At 42.9% G+C, this 23854-nt stretch overlaps 1 protein-coding gene across 2 annotated transcripts in view; it reads left to right on the top strand.

Moving 5' to 3' along the window:
- The window catches only part of TNC (tenascin C), a 192593-nt gene that overhangs the window by 46685 nt on the left and 122054 nt on the right, over positions 1-23854 (top strand). For both annotated transcript variants that reach the window (XM_073600686.1, XM_073600687.1), the window contains exon 2: positions 16565-17115. In XM_073600686.1, the coding sequence (XP_073456787.1) occupies positions 16653-17115 (463 nt within the window). In that variant the 5' untranslated portion in view covers positions 16565-16652. The remainder of the gene's footprint in view (positions 1-16564; positions 17116-23854) is intronic.

Genomic DNA, 23854 nt, shown 5'->3' with positions numbered 1-23854 from the left:
GGGGTCTTTTGTTGCTGGGGGGTATTGAAGCTCACGGGGGTCTTTTGTTGCTGGGGGGGTATTGAAGCTCACAGGGGTCTTTTGTTGCCTGGGGGATATTGAAGCTCACAGGGGTCTTTTGTTGCTGGGGGGGTATTGAAGCTCACGGGGGTCTTTTGTTGCTGGGGGGGGTATTTGTTGCAGGGGTCCATTGTTGCTGACTGCTGGAAAGTCTATTGAAGCTCAAGGGGGTCTTTTGTTGCTGGGGGGGTATTGAAGCTCATCAGGGGCTTTTGTTGCTGGGGGGGTATTTTGTTGCAGGGGTCCATTGTTGCTGACTGCAGGAGGATCTCTTGAAGCTCAAGGGGGTCATTTGTTGCTGGGGGGGCAATGAAGCTCATGGGGATCTTTTGTTGCTGGGGGGGTATTTTGTTGCAGTGGTCCATTGTTGCTGACTGCAGGAGGGTCTATTGAAGCTCATGGGGGTCTTTTGTTGCTAGGGGGGTATTTTGTTGCAGGGGTCCATTTTTGCTGACTGCTGGAGAGCCTATTGAAGCTCACGTGGGTCATTTGTTGCTGAGGGGGCAATGAAGCTCATTGGGGGCTTTTGTTGCTGTGGGGGGGTATTTTCTTTCAGGGGTCCATTTTTGCTGACTGCTGGAGAGTCTATTGAAGCTCAAGGGGGTCTTTTGTTGCTGGGGGGAGCAATGAAGCTCATCTGGGGCTTTTGTTGCTGGGGGGGGGTTATTTTGTTGCAGGGGTCTATTTTTGCTGACTGCTGGAGGATCTATTGAAGCTTATGGGGGTCATTTGTTGCTGGGGGGGGTATTTTGTTGCAGGGGTCCATTTTTGCTGACTGCAGGAGGGTCTATTGAAGCTCATGGTGGCTTTTGTTGCTACAAAATTATATTGGTTCTGTGTCCTCTAAAAGGGGTGGTACTGGGAGTACTTGGGTAGGGGGTGGAGCCAAGGAACGGTGCTTGGAGATGGGTAGGGGGGGCGGAGACAAGGGTTGAGTACCTGCACCTATTCCCTGAGAAAAAAAAAAAGCCCTGCCTATTATTAATATATTTTTGGAGGATTCTTTGGTTCTACCCTGCTTACAAAATTGCCTTGATATAGAAGGATAAGGAGTGCGGCTGTAGATTGATGACTATCCAGAACCAGGACCGGGACAAGGGGTGGGGCAGAAGGAACGGCTGCCCTGTAGGGATGGGGCCACCGCAAGTTCCTTCTACTATAAGCCTGAAAGGAGTAGTGACCGCGGCATCACTACTTCTGTCAGCTCAGCGCGGGAAGCGGCGAGGAGAGGAGGAGAGGAGCCGGGAGGAGGTGAGGGCTGTACTCTCTCTCCCTCTCCTCCTCCTCATAAGCTTTGCTCTCTGGACACTGGATGATCTTGTCCCGGAACTGTCCAGAACTTCAAGTTTTTTTTAAACGTTACCAAAATTAATCACTCCAGACATTTTAGATCTCGGAATACAGTGGTGTTTATTATCTTACAATACTTATTTTATTGCTCTGTAGGAAAGGAACAAAGAGCCATTCATACGTATAGCCGTTCCCATCAGTTATATATACATACAGTAGTTACTTCTCATAATTAACATTCAAAATCACACAATTCCGATCTTCAACCCACGAAATCTGGAATGTGTCCGACCTCATTTTCACATCATATAAAAATGTTGCCGTTTTCCTGCTGATGTGGTCATTATCCGCCATTTTCTTTTTTTTTTTTCCTTTAGGGGGCAGATATTTTTTTTGGTAAACCTCATAGAGCTTGCTTGCAGTGCAAATGGAAAAGGGTTTGGTAGAAAAAAAAAAAGGAAAATGATACTTTCCTACTCCTTTGGATTTTGGGAGTGTGCACGTAGAGCTGTTCCTTTCTGAAATTTCACACATCATTTTCACCTTCTTGGAATTTAGTATTTTATGTAGAAGTGGATAAAAAAAAAAAACTGAAAGTCTAATTCCTGTAAAAGAACAAGTGGCTGATGTTTAAAGTCGAAGGAATTCCGGAGTTTGAAAGCAGAGGTTGACTGTACAAAGGCTGGAACGTTCTCATCCATGTTCTCTGCTTTTGGAGGGGTCTTCAGGGTCTTCAGGTTGGCCCCTTGCCTGCTGACTATGGACCTTGACTTTTGAGGAGGCTATATTCTTTGGAAGGTGTGTGCCCTGGGGGAAACCTTTGGAGTAGTTTTACTTCAGATTAAAGTCCATCTTACCCTGAAATACACAGACTCTGAGCACTGGAGGACCCGGATACAGATTTGGGGCCTCTATGCCCAAATCAGCAATGACTGCTTCACCCTCCTCTAGACTGTGAGACTCAGAGCAGATGGTAATATAATCAGCTCAAAACACCCTGATGCTGGGGTCTCCTGCTCTAATCTGTTTACTAAGGTGTCTTTCTCCCATGGTATCATTTGGCCATTGTGTGCCTCCTAGGTGTGAATTCCCATTGTTAATTGAGTCACCTATTGTTTCAGTCTGTCTGCTAATCCTCTAGAGATTTGGACAGCCCTAGGTCTTCTGACAGCTAGGTCTTCTGGAAAAAAAAACTGACAGCTCCGGTCAGAGCCACTGTACTAACCATCCAAAGTTAGTACAGCGAACTCCCCCGATGAGCTGTTGTCTTCCGAAAGGGGATGGCCTCCTCGCCTGAACACTCCAATCAGTGCTCTCTGCCATTGGTTGAGAGCACTGATCGGGAGTCAGTCGGCTGCTGGGGTCTCCTGCTCTAATCTGTTTACTAAGGTGTCTTTCTCCCATGGTATCATTTCCCCATTGTGTGCCTCCTAGGTGTGAATTCCTATTGTTAATCGAGTCACCTATTGTTTCAGTCTGTCTGCTAATCCTCTAGAGATTTGGACAGCTCTAGGTCTTCTGGCAGCTAGGTCTTCTGAAAAAAAAAAAAAAGACAGCTCCGGTTGGAGCCACTTTACTAACCATCCAAAGTTAGTACAGCAAAGTCCCCCGATGAGCTGTTATCTTCCGAAAGGGGAACGTCCCCCTCCCCAGAACACCTTTAATCAGTGCTCTCTGCCATTGGCTGAGAGCGCTGATTCTGAGTCGGTCCGCTGCTGGGGTCTCCTGCTCTAATCTGTTTACTAAGGTGTCTTTCTCCCATGGTGTGCCTCCTAGGTGTGAATTCCCATTGTTAATTGAGTCACCTATTGTTATAATCTGTCAGCTAATCCTCTAGAGCAGTGATGGCGAACCTTGGCACTCCAGATGTTTTGGAACTACATTTCCCATGATGCTTAACTACACTGCAGAGTGCATGAGCATCATGGGAAATGTAGTTCCAAAATATCTGGGGTGCCAAGCTTTGCCATCACTGCTCTAGAAATTTGGACAGCCCAAGGTCTTCAGACGATGTCCAAGGAGAAGAAACGCATCGGGAAGGACTCCACTGCCGCTATTCAATTTTAAAAGCGCTTATTTGATCCACTAAATTCGGGCGTTCCCGGTCCAGTGATTTGGAGATTCCAAGCGTCCGTCTACACTTGTTGTCCATACAACACAAGCTCGTTTGACTCAGAACATATGTTCTCTTGGGTTTAAACGTTTTGGTAGGCCTTCTGTTTATCGGCGCCGGTTCCCCTCACTTTAGTCATACATCCATGTTCACTCTTTGGATATCAACATGAAGTTTTTGAACTTTTTCTAAACAGTGCTCCTCGCTGAGGAGCGTGCTGTGATTGACCAAAGCATGCAGGTCAGGTATATGCTTTGGCCAATCATCATACAGCAATGCACTGTGGTCTTGCAGTGCATTATGGGGCACTCGAATTTGCCACAAACGCCCCCATAAAATTCACTGTTTGGCGAACGGGTGAACACCCGATGTTCGAGTCGAACTTACGCTCGACTCGAAGCTCATCCCTGCTTTGCGGGAGCCACACCTAGTACTTGGGTGAGGCTGGCCTCAGCAGGTCCCCCTGAAGAATGGGGTTTGCCTGGTTTTTGGCCAGGCGGACCATGAGTACCCCAGGAGTCTTGTGCCCCAGGGGATTAGGGAAAGGGTTCTTTCTCTTCGGACCATATTGATAGCTCGGCATAGATGGATTGAAATTTTGTCTGGTTCCTGCTGAACCGGACCATTATTCGATCTGTCTATGGCCGGCCTTAGTCTCGAGTGTGCACACCCCACCGTGGAATAATACCAGAAGGTCTGCAGCACTATATACTTTTGACAGGTTCTCACCCTCACTTCCTTAATTCATCGACGTTCCTTGTCCCACCCCTCCTCCCTTTCCTTCTGGAACACTTTGATGTGTAGAAGAGATTTTGGTGCCCACATTTTCTATGTTGAAATAATATTCCAAATAGGCAGGTTGTCACATCCCATGGATATGACTTTGATTATTATTTCAGAATAATCTAAAATGCTTGACATATGCAAATCATTGTCAGGAAACCATCACCCAAACTCATTCATTCAAAACCCCCTTGCAGGCCAACCTTGTCCATTTCACAAACTATATAGAATCCAGATGGTTAGGTTCTTTGTTTTTTTTTTGTTTTTTTTTGTTTTTTTTATAGAATCCCTATTTTGCATGTTAGAAATGATTGGAAAAGGAAGAAAAAAAAAATGTTAGCAGCTTGAAATGTCATTAATGTGGACAGGAAGTCCAGCAGGAGGTCCCGTAAATTGGATCCACATTTCTGCTTTACCTCCTTGGTCTTCAGTTTATACGAAGAAGGTAGATTACACAGATAAATCTGCAGTATAGAAATCAGCTAGCCTGAGCTGAAACATCTCATTGCCCGCAAGCTGGATGTGATGGATCCTAATTTCATCACCCCCCCCCCCTCCCCCCCCTGTGTCACTTATTATTGTAGATGATTGCCTTCTGAAGCATCATTACATCGCCCGGGTATTCATTTAATAATTGATGTTAAGCGGTTGCCTAGTAATGTGAGCAATTTTATCATATAGAGATACTTACATAGATATATCTTTATTAAAGTTGATCTTCGGGATTGGAAAATATCATGTAAATACGTTTGTCATGTGTCATATTGTCAAATTCTTCTTGAATCTCGGTGATCTTTGTGTATTTCCTCCAGATCTGTGCAGTAATCCAGTGTGAGACTTCCTGTAATAAAGACCGCCCACTGCTGACCTCTCTCCTTGTGCAGGGTGACTGGTCTTGTCTCCACCCCCCTCCTGTAGTTTTCTACAGGCACCCTGTAGTGGGTGGAGCCTGCTTGGCCCCTCCCACAGCTCTGTTCTCTCTCCTTGTGCAAGGTGATTGGTCTTGTCTCCGCCCCCTCCTGTAGTTTTCCTGCAGTGGGTGGAGCCTAATGGGCCCCTCCCACAGTTCTGCTCTCTCTCCTTTTGCAGGGCAACTGGACTTGTCTCCGCCCCCTCCTGTAGTTTTCCTGCAGTGTGTGGAGCCTGATGGGCCCCTCCCACAGCTCTGCGCTCTCTCTCTCCTTTTGCAGGGCAACTGGTCTTGTCTCCGCCCCCTCCTATAGTTTTCCTGCAGTGGGTGGAGCCTGATGGGCCCCTCCCACAGCTCTGCTCTCTCTCTCCTTTTGCAGGCGACTGGTCTTGTCTCTGCCCCCTCCTATAGTTTTCCTGCAGTGGGTGGAGCCTGATGGGCCCCTCCCACAGCTCTGTTCTCTCTCCTTGTGCAAGGTGATTGGTCTTGTTTCTGCCCCCTCCTGTAGTTTTCCTGCAGTGGGTGGAGCCTGATGGGACCCTCCCACAGCTCTGCTCTCTCTCTCCTTGTGCAGGGCGACTGGTCTTGTCTCCGCCCCTCCTGTTGTTTTCCTGCAGTAGGTGGAGCCTGATGGGCCCCTCCCACAGCTCTGCTCTCTCTCCTTGTGCAGGGCGACTGGTCTTGTCTCTATCCCTCTCCTGTGGTTTTCCTGCAGTGGGTGGAGCCTAATGGGCCCCTCCCACAGCTCTGCTCTCTCTCCTTGTGCGGGACGACTGGTCTTGTGTCCACCCCCTCCTGTAGTTTGCTACTGGCAGCCTGTAGTGGGTGGGGGTCTGCTGGGTCCTTCCCACCAGGGCCAGGACAAGGGGTGGGTAGGAGGGGCGGCTGCCCCCTGGGCACTGTGGTATCTTATGGTGGGAGGGGGAATTTGGAGGGTTGGCAAGGGGTAAGAATTGTTCTAGGGGGGTAAAAAGGGGTGGGGGGGATTGTATTGGGAGAGGAGATGGGGAAGAGGATTTGTGCCAGGAGGGGGAATTTGGGGGGGTTGTGCTAAAAGTGGTGATATGGTAGGAGGCGGGATTTCAGCAGGGCGGGGCTGATTTGTACTAGGAGGACGGTTTTTTTGGGGGGGGGAGTCTCATATTTCTACAAAGGGGGGCACAGTTTGGCATGTTTGCCCTGGGCTCTAGGCAGGGCCGTCTTTAACACAGCGTAAAGGGGCAGCTGCCCCGGGCCCAGCCATTGTTGTGGGACCCAATGCAGCTTCCCCTTGAGCCCGCACTGCCTGCAAATAGTTGATAGGTGGAATCGGGAGAGCCCAAGAAAATGTTTGCCCAGGGTCTAATCAATATTAAAGTTGGCCATGGCTCTAGGTGACCTTGTCCCGGCACTGCCTCCCACAGCTCAGTGGTTGGGATTTGAACCAACGACCCTAGTGCCACTAGGCGGAAGTGCTGACTTTTTAGCCACTGGATTTCTTTTGGTTTATTTCATCTGGTAATCCTACAAATAGCACACTTCCTGTCCATGGGTGGCTACGTCACTCCTCAGCTGTATCTATGGAGGGAGCCATGGTTGTCCCTATTTGGCCACTCTCCAGATATGGACTTCCAAACGTGTCCGTGTCTCTTCATCTCCATTATATGGGGGGGCAGGGCAGTTTAGAGAAGATAGCCAAGGAGGACACTTCATTTTTTGGTGGGATCAACAAGTATTCCCTATACTTGCTAGAAAATGAATGCGGCCACGTGGTCTGGTGAGCTGCAACATATTGCATTTGCATTCCTTTAATAATTATAGAGCTGCATGAATTTGTTTTGGGCTTAATGAGATGACCGGGTGTTGCTGTACAATAAGAATAGCCTATGGTCTATTTAACATTTTGGTCATGTATCCCACCCGGTCCTCTCTGGTTCTCCATTCTTTGAAGACAGTGTGTGAAATCAACTTGTGAAGAGTTCTCCCATTGCTGGTTCCTGCAAGGTCATGGCAACAAAAGAAATTACTAACAGTGTCTGTGTGCCCAGGCGAAAGAGAAAAGGGGGATAGAAAGGAATGGCCAGCTTGGCACGGGAAAAGAATGTGAGGTGGACAAGGGTTACTCTAATACACTTATAAATATCTCCAGGCCGTTTTGTCTAGATGTCATTCAAGAAATTCCTCACCATTTCATAGGTGTCATGTCCTATTTAGATGCAAGTGATTTCCCTGACCAGAGGGGATAACACAGCCTAAAACAAAATCTTATCCACCATGAGAATGTTATTTCAGGTTGGGCCTTCTGTGATGCAGATTTTTTATTTTTTTTGTGTATACAAAGTAGGCAGGGCATGAAGTGACCATATAAATGATCCAATAATACATAGTAACGTAGTTAGGTTAAAGTAATGATAGAAAACCTCCAAAAATTTGCATTTTTATTCTCATTTATTTTGCATGACAACTATTATCTTTTTAGCTATCTATAAGAATGACATTCTGTTCACAAATAGAATAGGGGCATTCTTCCTACTATCCACCAATGTAAGGAGCATTCTTCCCACTGATCACCAATGTAAGGAACATTCTTCTTACTGATCACCAATGTAAGGAACATTCTTCTCACTGACCACCAATGTAAGGGACATTCTTCTCACTGATCACCAATGTAAGGGACATTCTTCTCACTGATCACCAATGTAAGGAACATTCTTCTCACTGATCACCAATGTAAGGGACATTCTTCCCACTGATCACCAATGTAAGGAACATTCTTCCCGCTGATCACCAATGTAAGGAACATTCTTCCCTCTGACCTCCAATATAAGGAACATTCTTCCCACTGGCCACCAATATAGGAAACATTCTTTCCACTAACCACCAATGTAAGGAGCATTCTCCCCACTGACCACCAATGTAAGGAACATTCTCCCCACTGGCCACTATTGTAAGGAACATTCTTCCCACTGACCACCATTGTAAGGAACATTCTTCCCACTGATCACCATTGTAAGGAACATTCTTCCCACTGATCACCATTGTAAGGAATGTTCTTCCCACTGTGCCAATGTAAGGAGCATTCTTCCCCACTAATCACCAATGTAAGGGACATTCTTCCCACTGATCACCAATGTAAGGAACTTCTTCTCACTGATCACCAATGTAAGGGGCATTCTTCTCACTGACCACCAATGTAAGGAACATTCTTCTCACTGATCACCAATGTAAGGGACATTCTTCTCACTGATCACCAATGTAAGGAACATTCTTCCCACTGATCACCAATGCATACCTTCCAACTGTCCCTGATTTGGAACAATGTCCCTCTGTCCCCCTTTCCTCCTCATTTGTCCCTAATTTTGGTCTGATCTATATACCTGTATTAAAAATGCACTATTTGTCTATGAAAAACTGTTTTACAGTGTTAAACTTTTCCTCCCATTTCTAAATTGCTGCATTTGTACATTTCAAAAGCCAATATAAAGGAATAGTTTTGATAATATAAAGCACTTGTGGGTTTTAACCAATCATTTTTTGCGTATTAATTCTCCTTGCAAGGGGGCATGGCAGGGGGGGCATCCTATTAATGCATACTTTTGCTTATGGGTGTTCCTCATTCCCATCTCAGAAAGTTGGGAGTTATGCCAATGTAAGGAGCATTCTTCCTACAACCTCCAATGATTTTTTTTTTAGCAGGGGTTTCCTGATACCTGGAAATTCTTTCAAGTGTTCCTCTAGGTTTTAAAAGGTTAAGAAAGGATAATGTAGACTATAGGTTCATTGGAGTAAAGGTGTGTTACATTTAGGATCTTTAAGATCAATTATTCTCTGAAAGGACGTGCTGTATTTCATTGCTACTATCTTCTACACATGTGCACACAATATGTGTTATTACACAATTTAATATAATAACTGTTGTTTTGCAAGTTTCCTGGAACCACTGTTACTCGTGTATTATAGGTCCATGGCTTATAAGCCGCGGAGGCCATTGTGTGGGATCTCCCCTACCAAGAGCTAAGCATTGCTAAACATACTTTGGTTGGCAGCAGTCTTACTCAGGTCCAATGCCTCTCTCTGCTCATCCACGCTATAAACTCAACCTTCAGTACAGGTTTTAACACTGAGGAGCTCTTCTCATGACTTCCTGGTCTCAGGGAGGGAACCCCTGCTAATAATTACTTTAAAACTACAGCTCATTATCATTAGGTTCGTGGGAAGAATCCCCTTACAAATAGCCAAAAAGGTCATGTCTGTGGTTACCTATCTGAGAGGCAGAAATTGGTCATAGCTCAAGGAACCTCTAGCAAACTCTGGAGGAACCCAATAGTTCCACAAAATCCTGGTACAGAAAGGCTGCTTTAGAATCTGTCCTCCAGAACTGTCCTCTACTCGAAGAGATGCTGGGAATGTTTAGACTTCCATGTGTAGTCAGATGAAGGAAAATTTCAGACAAGCTCAATAGCTCAGGCCTACACAACAAGGCTTCCCCTCGATGGGCACCCAACAATAGCTCAAACCATAGTCTCCACTGTCCTTTCTCTTCACTGCTCACCTTCCTTGATTCTAACTCAGGTTTTCCAGCCATTGATCCTCTGCCTCTTTTTCTCTTTACTTTTTGGCTTTTCTGCCCTTTCTGTAAGGCTTTGCTCTCTTGGCTTCATCTCATAATGAAATCCCCAACAGTCAAAGTGTACAAGGGCAACCAAAAAGGTAAAGGTCCTGGTAATTGTGTATGGGGTCTAGCACCAAGATCACCAGTCAACATGCACAGGTAGGAGACCGGGGTATGAATGGGTGGTTGCCAAGCTCAACAACCTACAGAATGCCCCCCCTCCACAGTCAAAATAATACAGAATACTGTACTGTCGCGAAATTAGAATTATATCTATTTTTTTTATATTGTTTTTTAATAAAAATATAAGGGAAAATCCCTTGCCTCTACCTTCTAGTTTGGCACAACAGACTGATAACCCTAAACCAAGATGGACCCCGTGCATGCAACCGCTTGCTAACTGTATCAGTAAAGATCGTTTTATTACAAAATAAATATTGAGCATAGAATTACTGATATCCAATGATGTGTTCATCGAAAATTCTGTTGGTCTAACTCACAATCTTAACTGATGTAACTTAGTGTTGATTCCTACGTTGCATAATTTCCTTTTCCCGCTGTACAGCAATTAGTGGTGTTTTCTGACAATTCTGAGCAGGCTTTCGGTACACATCGGACAGATTTCACGTTGCAATAGCTTAAATAAACAGAACAGATGAACCATAGCACTTGCCACATTTATTTGACAAGCTTTTAAGGAAACATTGATTTTCATGATTCATTTAGAGCTATAATTGTTTTTTTTTTCTAACCATAAATGTGGTTGACTAATAACAATAATAATAATAAAAAAAATTATGGTAAGGGGAATTAAAAAAAAAACGGGAGCAGCCACATACTGGATGATGCTAATAATAATAATAATAGCCATTATTATTATTATTATTATTATTATTATTATTATTATTATTATTAATATTATTATTATTAATATTATTAGGGTAGTAGGTAGTACTGATATTAGTAGGTAGTAGTAGTAAGTAATAGTAGTGGTAATAGTAAGTTGATAGTAGTAGTGATAACAGTAGTGGTAGTAGTAGTATTAATAACAAAATATTACAGTAAGGGGAAATTATAAAAAAATTGGAGTAGCCACACAATGGAGCAGCTGTGCATTGCAACCAATCAGCCCCGATTCGTATTTGTATTATTATTTTTAGTATCATTAATAATAATAATAATAATTATAATATATATTGTTATGGTTATTAATAATAATAATACTAATAATAATACTAATAATAATAATAATAATAATAATAATAATAATAATAATAATAATAACATATATTGTTATGAATAATAATAATAATAATATTATTAATAATAATAATAATAATAATAATAATAATAATAATAATAACAATAATAAGTATTGTTATTCATATTAATAATAATAATGATAATAATAACAACAATTACAGAAAAATTATCAAAACTGGAGCAGCCAGATAATGGAGGAGCCCTGCAAGGCAACCAGGGCTTTCTGGAGACCAGCAGGATGTGTGTGCAGCCCTTATGACCAAGATCGTGATGGTAGTTCAGGCCTCCACCCAGGAGACAGTAGGTCCCCTGCCCAGGGGCCAGGACGTGGGTCAGAACAGCAGGGAGATGCAAGTGAGAGGCCCGAGAGAGCTGAGAGAGAGGTGCAGAGTTGCACGTGAGCTGAGTGGTGCTGAGAGACGGTCTGAGGGACCAGACCAAAGGCCTAGGCTTGAGGCCCGAGCAGCAGCACTGTGAGAGGAAGCAATGAGGCTTGATGTCATTTTTTCTTTGTGTTCAAAGTAATGATGGAAACCCCTGAGAGTGCAAAAGTTTTGTGAAACGTCCACATTTTTTTTTTTTTGTTGTTTTTTTTTAAAAGAGGGCCAGCAAACCATGGAACCTAATTTTCTGTCTGGGCTAAACCCATTGGAAAGCACCACACCTTGAGTGAACCCCCTTTGAATATCACAATATATGGCCTATAAAGTAGTAGTCAGTAGACTATAGATCTAAGGGGAGGAAGGCAGGACAGTTCCTGTAGACTTTGCATTTGACTGCAAGGTCCTCTTTTATTTATTTGAATTCTTGGGGAGAAATGTTTCTTGACAGGGGATAGAATCTTCTCCAGTTAAAGAAATTTATTCTTTAGGATCATGTATGTGTTGAAAGCAATGAACACACGGCAACCTTGAATGTCAACAACGAGAAGTAGTAGAAGAATGAAGTCAGGGTTTAGTCTATTAATTTAGCAAACACCAGAGAGAGTCAAAAGAGTTTACTCATCATTAGCGCAAAATGCCTTCTACCAGCTGGAATTGTCCTCTTATCAATAATGTATACAGGAAGGGTCAAGCTTCAGTCTCAAGTCTCATTGTAACGTTTAATGAAAAGAAACAATGCAAGTGAAAGAGCACCTCTTCACCTCTGTATAGTGAAAGCGGCTGAGATAACAGATGGAATTCACCACGCTAAGGTGTGAAAATAAAACATTAGGAGAATCATTTACTTGCACATTTGTAAGTCCCATAAATTCTGTGCTAACCAAGGTTGTCAGCCACCCATGCTGTCTAATTTTGGATGACGATAAAGTCTGTTAAGAAAATACATCTCCATAAAAATTATAAATTATTTTCTCTTTCACTGGCCTATTAACTAATGACAGTGTTCTTGGCACATGGTCATCTGATTCATATTTGAATGTGTATTTAATAGAGCTTCCCAGATGGGTTGAGATACTTAATGAGTAGAGAATGTTCATTTAGCTAAAAGTGACTGACTCTTGGGAAAAGAAAAAAAAAAATCTGGTTAAAGAAGAACCCCCAGTGTATCAGATGATCTTCCATCTCATGAAGAGTTATGCTGGCTGAAGAGTCTTCAGAATTCAGCATGCTTCCAAGGGTGTGGAATGCCTGGTTGTTGGGAAATGTCGTTCCACCAGCCAGAGGACAGTACTGAGATAACTACCAATTGGTAGAACCAAAATGTGCAACGGGGAATCAGGTATAATGATGGGACTGAAGAGTCTTCAGAATCCGGCACACTTTCAAGAGTGTTGAATGCCTGGTTGTTGACGTTGACGCAAGAGGACAGTAGTGACATAGCTACCAACTGGTGGAATGACAACGTGAAATGATGTGAGTCAAGAGTCAGAATTCAGCACATTTCTAAGAGTGTTGAATGCTCGGCTGTTGTGTAATGTTGTTCCACCGGCCATAGGACAGTGCTGACATACTGTAGCTACCACCTGGGGAACCCAAAATGTATAACAGAGAATCAGGTATATTATGGGACTGAAGAATCTTCAGAATCCGGAACACTTCCAAGAGTGTTGAATGCCTGGCTATTGGACAATGTTGTTCTACCTGCCAGAGGACAGTAGTGGCATAGCTACCAACTGGTGGAACCATAATGTGCAACGGGGAATCAGGTATATGATTAGACTGAAGAGACTTCATAATCCGGCACACTTCAAAGAGTGTTGAATGCCTGGCTGTTGCACAGTTTGGTTCCACCAGCAAAAGGACAGTAGCAGCATAACTAGCAATGGGTGGAGCCACGACATGGAATAGGGAATCAGGTATATGATCTGACCCAAGAGTCTTCAAAATCTGGCACACTTCCGAGAGTGTTAAATACTTGGCTGTTGTGCAATGTCGGTCCACCAGCCAGAGGACAGTAGTGACATAGCTACCAACTGGTGGAACCACAATGTGGAATGGGAATTGGATATATGATGTTTCTGAACAGTCTTTAAAGTCTGGCATGCTTTCAAAAGTATAATAAAGAAATCCGGATGGCTGCACTCCTAGGATCTTCTAAAAATCATCTTTATTCATGAGAAATGTATCCATAAAAAATAGCCAGAAATCCACATATGAGGGAGAGAATAAGCGATAGTTAACATGTTTCAGCTTATTGAGATCCTAGTAGTTGCAGACAGCCAGCTGGAGGTGCTGGGGGATGATGCGGGTCTTCTTGTTGTCGCGGGTGGAATTGCCAGCCAGCTCAAGGATCCCAGCCGTCAGATGCTCCAGGAAAGTGGCCAGATTGATGGGAGCTCCGGCCCTGTCCCAATATGCATAGTTGCCGTTCCTGAGCAGACGGTGAAAACGAAGGACTAGGAACTGCAGACCAGCCTGAGATAATTGGGTCTTGGCCTTAGCCCAATCCTTATCTCTCTCTCTTGGAGGGCTCAAGAGTGCACAAGAAGACCCACAATCTCCAGCGCCTCCAGCTGTCTGTCCGTATCAACGAGGAGATCAACAATCTGAAACACTTTAACTAAGCTAACCTAAGGCCAAGACCAGGTCATCACAAGCTGGCAGTGCTAGCAATAAGAGGGCTGAAGTTCCTCCTTAAGGTATAATGTTAAGCAATCATAATAATTGCCTGTTAGGATCCCTCAACTGTTTTCAACTCAACACACTCTTGTTTAAAAGTAACAAGTCCTGATAAGGGAGGGGGGAATCTTTCGAGCCCAGGGCTGTTTTAATGAATGGGCACACTTGGGCACTGCCCAGGGGCCCCATGTGTATGGGGGGGCCCATGACCAGGCACTGTAAATGGGGACAGCTGATGTATGGAGACACCTGCTCTATGGGGACATATTTATGAGGGCACCCAATGTATGGGAACGCTGTGATGGGAGAACCTGATATATTTGAGGACTGTGATGGTGGGACCTGATGTATGGGGGCACTTTAATAGGGGAACCTGATCTATGAACACACTGTGATGGTTACACCTGATGTATATGGGCACTGTGATGGGGGAACCTGATGTATGGGGACACTTGCTGTATACGGATGCTGTGATGGGGGAACCTGATGTATATGGGCAGTGTGATGGGGGAACCTGATGTTTGTGGAGGGGGTCACTTTTATGGGGTAACCTGATATTTGGGGACAATGTTATGGGTAACCTGATGTATGAGGGCACTGTGATGGGGGAACCTGACGTAAGGGGGGTACTGTGATGAGAAAACCTGATGTATGGGAGGGGAATCTGCTTTTGTTGCAGGTGGGAACAGCATTTGTGATCTGTGAGTTCAAGGGTGAAAGGTGACCACAGCTCTGATGATGGGGACATGATGGGGACAGTTGATGTATATGGGCACTGTAAATGGGGACAGCTGATGTATGGGGACACCTGCTCTACGGGGACATTGTTATGAGGGCACCTGCTGTATGGGAATGCTATGATGGGAGAACCTGATGTATTTGGGCACTGTGATGGGGGGAACCTGATGTATGGGGACAACTGGTGTATGGGGACACTGTAATGGGAACACCTGCTGTATGGGGACACTTTTATGGGGGAACCTGATGTATGGGGGAACTGTGATGGAGGAACCTGATTTAAAGGGGCACTGTGATGGGAGAACCTGATGTATGGGGACACTGTGATGGGAACACCTGCTGTATAGGAACATTGTGATGGGGGAACCTGATGTATAGGGGCACTGTGATGGGGGAACCTGATGTTTCGTAACACTGCTATGGGGAAACCTGATGTATGAGGACACTGTGATGGGGGAACCTGATGCATGGGGACACTGTGATGGGTACAACTGATGTATATGGACACTGTGATGGGGGAACCTGATGTAAGGGGACACTGTGATAGGGACACCCGATGTACAAAACTGTATATGGAGGATACTGTGATAGGGGAACCTGATGTATATGGGCACTGTGATGGGGGAACCTGATGTTTGGGGACACTGTTATAGGGAAACCTGATGTATATGGGCACTGTGATGGGGGAACCTGATGTTTGGGGACACTGTTATAGGGAAACCTGATGTATGAGGGCACTGTGATGGGGGAACCTGATGTTTGCGGACACTGTTATAGGGAAACCTGATGTATGAGGGCACTGTGATGGGGGAACCTGATGTAAGGGGACACCTGATGTACAATACTGTATAAGGAGGACACTGGGATAGGGGAACCTGATGTAAGGGGGCACTGGGATGGGGGCATATGATGCAGGCTGGTAGGGGCCCCAGTGTTTTACTTTGCCAAGAGCCCATGATGCTATTAAGATGGCACTGTCCGTTTGAGCCCCTGAAGTGCATTGGACTTTGATGATACAAGAATCTGAATACAATAATTAGGGAGTGTTTACATTCTGTGTTTGGCACTTTCCTCTTGCACATGCAGTCCCTACTCAAGCAAAGTATTGGCCTTCAGGCACCACTGCTGGGAGAGTTGCTTAAGGATAATAATTCCCATTATGTTGCTTTAGACCTGACTAAACATACCTGCTGCATCAAGAGATCCATCACCCCACACCTCTTGTATTTCTCAGCAGTTAAAACCTGAAATGGGTTCTAACGCTTCCACATTGAAGCGCTGTAGGTGAAGGTCTACTTATTAATTGGTTTGGAGACCCTCAGCTCAGCTATATCATTAGAATGACCTATTAGACATGTGAGCCTAAAGCATTTTTCCTTCGTCAACCCCACAAGAATTCAGTCCTTTGTTAATACAACCTTTAAACACAGGTTATCTAAAGAATCCCAGAACCCGTTTTATCAGCTCGTAATCTGCTGCAGCAGATGTTATGAATGCCTTGCAGGTGTGCCATGGAATTAGTATTTACTTTTGTTTGGAAGGTCAAAAAAAAAATGGTGACTATTATTTTAGAAATTTTCTTTGATTCTAAACTAAAATGGACACATTGTCAGCATGGAGCACTTTAGCACATTCATTTAAACCAAAAAGTTGACAAACAGGTCCTCAGGTCATATGAATGCTGTTTGAGATGCCATGATTTTTTTTTCACTTTGTTTCTCAACATTGATGATTTCAATTTCTTCTTCCTTTAGAAACCCGTGTCAAGGAAATTTACAAGCAAAGGAGACACATCAACAAAAAAGTAACTAAGAAGAACATATTTTAAAGAAGACTGTAATCATGGGGTATCCCATAAATGTTTTTGCCTGCCTCTTATTAATGCTAAGTTCTCAGGTGAACAGTGGACTTATAAGGAAAGTGATCCGACACAAAAGAGAAAGCGGATTCAATGTCACCTTACCCGAAGACAATCAACCCGTAGTCTTTAACCATGTTTACAACATTAAAGTCCCAATGGGTTCCCTGTGTTCTATAGATTTGGACCCGGAAAGCACATCTGAAAATGAGGTCAAGTCACAGACAGAGCTTGGCAAAAACTATCAGGAGACCACCGTAGATGAAGGAAATCAGATTGTTTTTACGCACCGTATTAATATCCCAAGACGGGCATGTGGATGTGCAGCAGCCCCAGATATTAAAGACCTTCTGAGCAGATTAGAGGAATTGGAAAATCTGGTATCATCACTCCGAGAACAATGTACTTCAGGGGCTGGGTGCTGTTCTGGTTCCCAGACTGCTCAAGGTAAGAATATTCTGTGTGACCTAATTGTATATGGTCTTATTCCAAAACCATGCTCATTAATATGGAGTTGCCCCCCCCGGCCAACCTTTTCCAAAACCATGCTCATTAATATGAAGTTCCCCCCACTCCCCGGCCAACATATTCCAAAGCCATGCTCATTAATATGGAGTTGGCCCCCCTTTGTGGCTATAGCAGCCTTATCTCTTCTGTGAAGGCTTTCCGCAAGATTTTGGAAGGTGTCTGCTGGCATTTATGCCCATTCGGCCAAAATAACATTTGTGAAGTCAAGGTATTGATGTTGGACCTGAGACCTGGCTCACAATCGGGGTTCCAATTTATTCCAAAGGTGTTCAGTAGGCTTGAGGTCAGGACACTGGAGTTTCTACACCCACCACACTGATATGAGCTTGTTGGACATCCAATTCCAAAACCATGCCCCTTTTCCTACCAACTCAGTTTGTGGCTATAGCATTCTCCACTTTTCTAGCAAGGTTTCCCCACAAGATTTTGGAGGGTGTCTGTAGGAATTGGTGCCCTTATGTAAAGTCAGGTACTGACGTTGGATAAGAAGACCTGGTTTACAATCAGTGTTCCAATTCATTCCAAAGGTGTTCAGTAGGGTTGAGGGCAGGGCTCTGTGAAGGGCACTTGAGTTCCTTCACCCATCACACGGATTTGAGCTTGTTAGACATCCAATTCCAAAACCATGGCCACTTGTATGGCGTTGTTCCTTTCCCCCCAACTCCTTTAAGATGAAGTTGCCCTCACTTTGTGACTAAAACTTCCTCCGCTCCTCTAGGAAGGTTTTCCACATGATATCTGTAAAAATGTATGCCCATTTGTAAAGTAAGGTAATGTTGTTGGATGAGAAGACCTGGCTCATAATTGTCATTCCAATTCATCCCAAAGGTGTTCAGTAGGGTTGAAGTCTGGTCCGCCTGTTCCAAAACCATGGCCATTTTTAAGGAGCTGCCCTTCGTTGTGGGCTATAAGCTCCTCAACTCTTCTAGGAAGACTTTACATAAGATTTTGGAGGGAGTCTGTGGGAATGTATGTCCATTTGCAAGGTTGGGTACTGATGTTGGAAGTGAAGACCTGGCTCAAAATTGGCATTCCCATTCTTCCCAAAGCTGTTCATTAGGGTTGAGGTCAGGGCTCTGAGCTTGTTGGATAGCCTGTTCCAAAACCATGGCCATTTAAAAGGAGGAGGCCCTTTTTATTGTGGCTATAAGCTCCTCAACTCTTCTAGGAAGACTCTGCACAAGATTTTAGAGGGTGTCTGTGTGACATTATGTCCATTTGTAAGGTCAAGTCCAAGGTTTAATTATATATAAATTATTTTAATTATAATATTATAATTGTAATAATAATAATATATAGCATTTATTTACCTTCCAATTAACATTAGTGTTTTTTTTTTTTAACAAAAGTTTTGCCTTTATACTGTATTGTGTGACCTAAAAAACATTGGAACTACCACTATTTTATTCCCTAGGGTGTCTCCTTTCAGAAAATACATCATTTTGGGGGGTTTTATGTAATCTTCAGGCCTAAAATGTTTTTTTTTTTTTTTAAAAGCAAAAATTTCTATGGCATTGAAAGTGTTATTGCTTTAACTAGAGCTCCAATTATTTAATTATTGAAACTATTTCAAAAATTGCATCCTTAAAGCTTTACTTTTAAAAACAACCCTAACAGGCCCTGAAAGCTTGCATTTAAGTTATTTTAGCAAATAAAAAGATAATAAAGAAAACTTCAAACTTACCACATTAATTATTGGCTACCATGGTACAAGTCTCTGCTACTACGAAAGAAAAATACCCCATAATTAAAAAATTGCTGAGCATCCTGCATCCTTTAATAATGTGCGGTTGTCGTAATAGGAAAAAAGAGAAGGGCTATCCTTCCACATTGTAAAGTCATATAATTACATGTCTGGGAGAGTTTTTTTTGTTTTTTTTTTCTACTTCCCAGTAAAGTCTCGAAAGCAACCTCAAAGGATGGAAAACACGTGTCAGCTAATAATATCGTTCACCAAGCTACAAGGAACTGAAATGGGTTTAAAATTGATGCTTTAATGAAATGGAACACGTTTTATAAAAAAAGCCAAAGTTTCAAAAACTTTTCATCTAAACGTTTATTACAAAGTTGTGATATTGTGAAACTTTACGGGTTTCCATAATTTTTTTTTTTTATTGTCATATAAATATGAAATTGGGGACAAAAATGCATTATATGCATTAATTTAAAAGTCTATTGGTTGATTGTGTGTACATGAAAGATCTTTGTAAATTTATATATATATATATTCATAATATTTATTATTCATATTTATTATTATCATTAATAAATATATATATATACTGTATATATATAATATAATGCATATATAATATGTATATTTTATATATATATATATATATATATATATATATATATATATATATATATATATATAAACTTACAAAGATCTTTCATGTACACACAATCAACCAATAGACTTTTAAATTAATGCATATAATGCATTTTTGTCCTCAATTTCATATTTATATGACAATAAAAAAAATGGATTTCACAATATCACAACTTTGTGTGTGTATATATATATATATTTAATGGAATCCATTATGAAATATAATGCTTGAATAAGAAAAATAATAAAGAACAAATAATAATAATAGTAATAATAATATCACTACTACTAATACTATTTCTAATAATATTAATAAATACATAATATAAATGAATAATAATGTATATATATATATATATATATATATATATATATATATATATATATATATATATATATATATATGTGTGTGTATATATATATATATATAAAAAATACACTAAAATTAATTTTAGTGCAAACAAACACCGTATTGTACCCAATTTATTTTGATAAATTATAAAAGATGAGGTTACATCGAGTAAACAGATACCAAACTTGTCAAGCCCTAAAACTGCACACGGCCCGTGAAATCACAGGAAACTACGGTACCCAAAATTATCCAATCAATAGGCAATGCTTTAAAATCCTTTACAGGTCATCAGTTTAGAGTTACTGTAACTGTAAATCATGGACCCATAACTTTACGTATTTTTTTTTTCTTTATTTAATTTAATTGCTATCCCAAGGGGGGCCAACAAGCCCTCTATGTGATAGCATTGGGCAGGTGACAGGTCCACTTTATAGAGACAACAAGGGTCTATTAGGGGCCAGCTGCAGCTAATCAAGCATATCTTAAGGGAGTCAACAAGCCCTCTATGTGATGGTATTGGGCGGGTGACAGGTCCTCTTTATGGAGACATTAAGGGTCTATTAGGAGTCAGCTACAGCTAATCAAGCATATCACAAGGGGGCCAACAAGCCTTCTATATGATAGCATTGGGCGGGTGACAGGTCCTCTTTATGGAGACATTAAAGGTCTATTAGGATTCAGCTGCAGCTAATAAAGCATATCACAAGGGGCCAACCAGCCCCAAAATGATAGTATTGGGCAGGTGACAGGTCCTCTTTATAGAAACATCAAGGGTCTCTATGCTAATCAAGCATATAACAAGGGGGCCAACAAGCCCCCTATGTGATAGCATTGGGCAGGTGACAGGTCCTGTTTATGGAGGCATTAAGAGTCTACTAGGGTTCAACTGCAGCCCCCTATGTGATAGCATTGGGCAGGTAACTGGTCCTCTTTATAGAGACAACAAGGGTCTATTAGGGAGTCAGCTGCAGTTAATCAAGCATATCTTAAGGGGGTCACCAAGCCCTCTATGTGATGGTATTGGGCGGGTGACAGGTCCTCTTTATGGAGACATTAAGGGTCTATTAGGGGCCAGCTGCAGCTAATCAAGCATATCTTAAGGGGGTCAACAAGCCCTCTATGTGAAAGCATTGGGCAGGTGACAGGCCCTTTTTATAGAGACAACAAGGGTCTATTAGGGTTCAGCTGCAGCCCCCTATGTGATAGCATTGGGCAGGTGACAGGTCCTCTTTATAGAGACAACAAGAGTCTACTAGGGGCCAGCTGCAGCTAATCAAGCATATCTTAAGGAGGTTAAGAAGCCCTCTATGTGATGGTATTGGGTGGGTGACAGGTGCTCTTTATGGAGACATTAAAGGTCTATTAGGAGTCAGCTGCAGCTAATAAAGCATATCACAATGGGGCCAACCAGCCCCCTATGGGATAGCATTGGGCAGGTGACAGGTCCTCTTTATAGAGACAACAAGGGTCTAGTTGGGTTCAGCTGCAGCCCCCTATGTGATAGAATTGGGCAGGTAACAGGTCCTCTTTATAGAGACAACAAGGGTCTACTAGGGTTCAGCTGCAGCCCCCTATGTGATAGCATTGGACAGGTGACAGGTCCTCTTTATAGAGGCTACAAGGGTCTATTAGGGAGTCAGCTGCAGCTAATCAAGCATATCTTAAGGGGGCCAACAAGCCCTCTATGTGATAGCATTGGGCAGGTGACAGGTCCTCTTTATAAAGACATTAAGGGTCTGTTAGGGGTCAGCTGCAACTAATCAAAAATTTCACAATGGGGCCAGCCAGCCCCCTATATAATGGCATTGGGCAGGTGATAGGTTCTCTTTCTAGATCTATCAATGATCTATTAGGGGCCAGCTGCGGCTAATTAGGCATATCACAAGGGGGCCAACAAGCCCTCTATGTGATAGCATTGGGCAGGTGACAGGTCCTCTTTATAAAGACATTAAGGGTCTGTTAGGGGTCAGCTGCAACTAATCAAAAATTTCACAATGGGGCCAGCCAGCCCCCTATATAATGGCATTGGGCAGGTGATAGGTTCTCTTTCTAGATCTATCAATGATCTATTAGGGGCCAGCTGCGGCTAATTAGGCATATCACAAGGGGGCCAACAAGCCCTCTATATGATAGCATTGGGCGGGTGACAGGTTCTCTTTATAGAGTCATCAAGGGTCTACTAGGGTTCAGCTGCAGCTAACCAAGCACAGATCAGATCACAGATCACCTTGATTAGCTGCATCTTTGGTTACAGTAGCAGAAGAATGGTATCTGTGAACACATAAGGTTCCTGGTTGGGAGCCAAAAGAAGAGTCAACCACTGTCCAACCCCTATAAATCTTCATAAAACTGTCCACAGCCTACTTACTGGCAAAGAACACGCTCCCGGTATTCCTATAAATTTGTATTAGGTCGTAGATTAGCACCTCATGCGTCTTATAGCCCCTGAATAGTTACAGCGTAGTGACGTTCCCCATGGCCTCCTCATTCTCTGCACGTATTATTCCATCCTAATATCCATCATTGAAGGAATATCTGACAGAAGCTTTACACCGTATTCAGCCGTCTCCGTATTAATAGCACGTTGTTCAGTAGGAGATGGTGGAATGCCTTTTTTGGCCTGAGTGTAGCAGTAATGGCCGTTGCAGGAGCCATGCCAGGAATTCAGGTTGGGGAACTGTGACTGCTGTAGATCCAGCTTTGGTCTCATGCAAATGCTATTTTAAAGCCGAACTTCATGCAAACCGTTCAAAGACATAAAAGGGAGATTTTTAATATGACTAAAAAAAAATTGTATTTATGTCCATCAAGTCCTGAGATTCAGGGCCGAAACAAACTTTTCTGCTGTATTACTGCAATGCGCATTAACCTACGTTACGTGGGTTTTGTGGTGCTATTCATTTAGAATGCATATGTGTAGGCAGGTGCAGGTTTTCTTCCATCCAGTAGGTGGCACTGTGCCATGGTACAGATGGAGTGGTGTCCATAGAGGGCACTGTCCCCTTCCTGGAATCCGTTTGTGTCTCAGAGGTGGCAGCTATCTGGACGCGGCAACTTCTGGTGACCTGCGGCAGCCATCTTGGTGTAGAACCTTATAAATAAAAGGTAGCCACGCCCCACCCCACCCCCTCCAGACTGTGATTGGACAGTGAAGTTGCAGCAGCAGTTCAGCATGTTTCTTGTCAGCACACGTGCATGGAAAAAAAAGAAATGGGAATTTTTTTTGGTACCCAAAGCTCTCAGGAATAACATTACAACCACTGGTAAAAGAAAAAAAAAAAAATATATATATATATATATATATATATATATATATATATATATATATATATATGTTATTAGATACAAAATATTAAAATAAAATAAAAACACATTTCCTGGAGGATCAATTTGCTGTTTCCCTGTCCAGACAGACAGGCCCCCATTAAAAACAGTATATTATTTTTTTATAGGTAATACACATAGAGTATAATAACCCTCTATGATTAGAGGTTCTCTGTCTGCAGGAAAAAGAAGAAACTGACGCGTTTCGTCACTTGTCCCTTCTTCAGTAAACCCTTTACAACTAGGGATACATACACTATCACACATTACCAAAAGTATTGGGACTCCTGCCTTTACACGCACATGAGCTTTAATGGCATCCCAGTCTTAGTTCGTAGGGTTCAATATTGAGTTGGCCCACCCTTTGCAGCTATAACAGCTTCAATTCTTCTTGGAAGGCCGTCCACAAGGTTTAGGAGTGTGTCTATTGGAATGTTTGACCATTCCTCCAGAAGCCCATTTGTGAGGTCAGGCACTCATGTTGGAGAGAAGGCCTGGCTCGCAGCCTCTACTCTAATTTATCCCAAAGGTGTTCCATTGGGTTGAGGTCAAGACTCTGTGCAGGCCAGTCAAGTTCCTCCACCCTAAACTCGCTCATCCATGTCTTTATGGACCTTGCTTTGTGCACTTCATCTTGGAACAGGAAGGGG

This window comes from Aquarana catesbeiana, linkage group LG09 (genome assembly GCF_042186555.1).
Source record: "Aquarana catesbeiana isolate 2022-GZ linkage group LG09, ASM4218655v1, whole genome shotgun sequence".
Lineage (NCBI taxonomy): Eukaryota > Metazoa > Chordata > Amphibia > Anura > Ranidae > Aquarana > Aquarana catesbeiana.
Note: the sequence above shows the minus strand (reverse complement) of the source record. Positions and strands in the feature narration are given on the sequence as shown.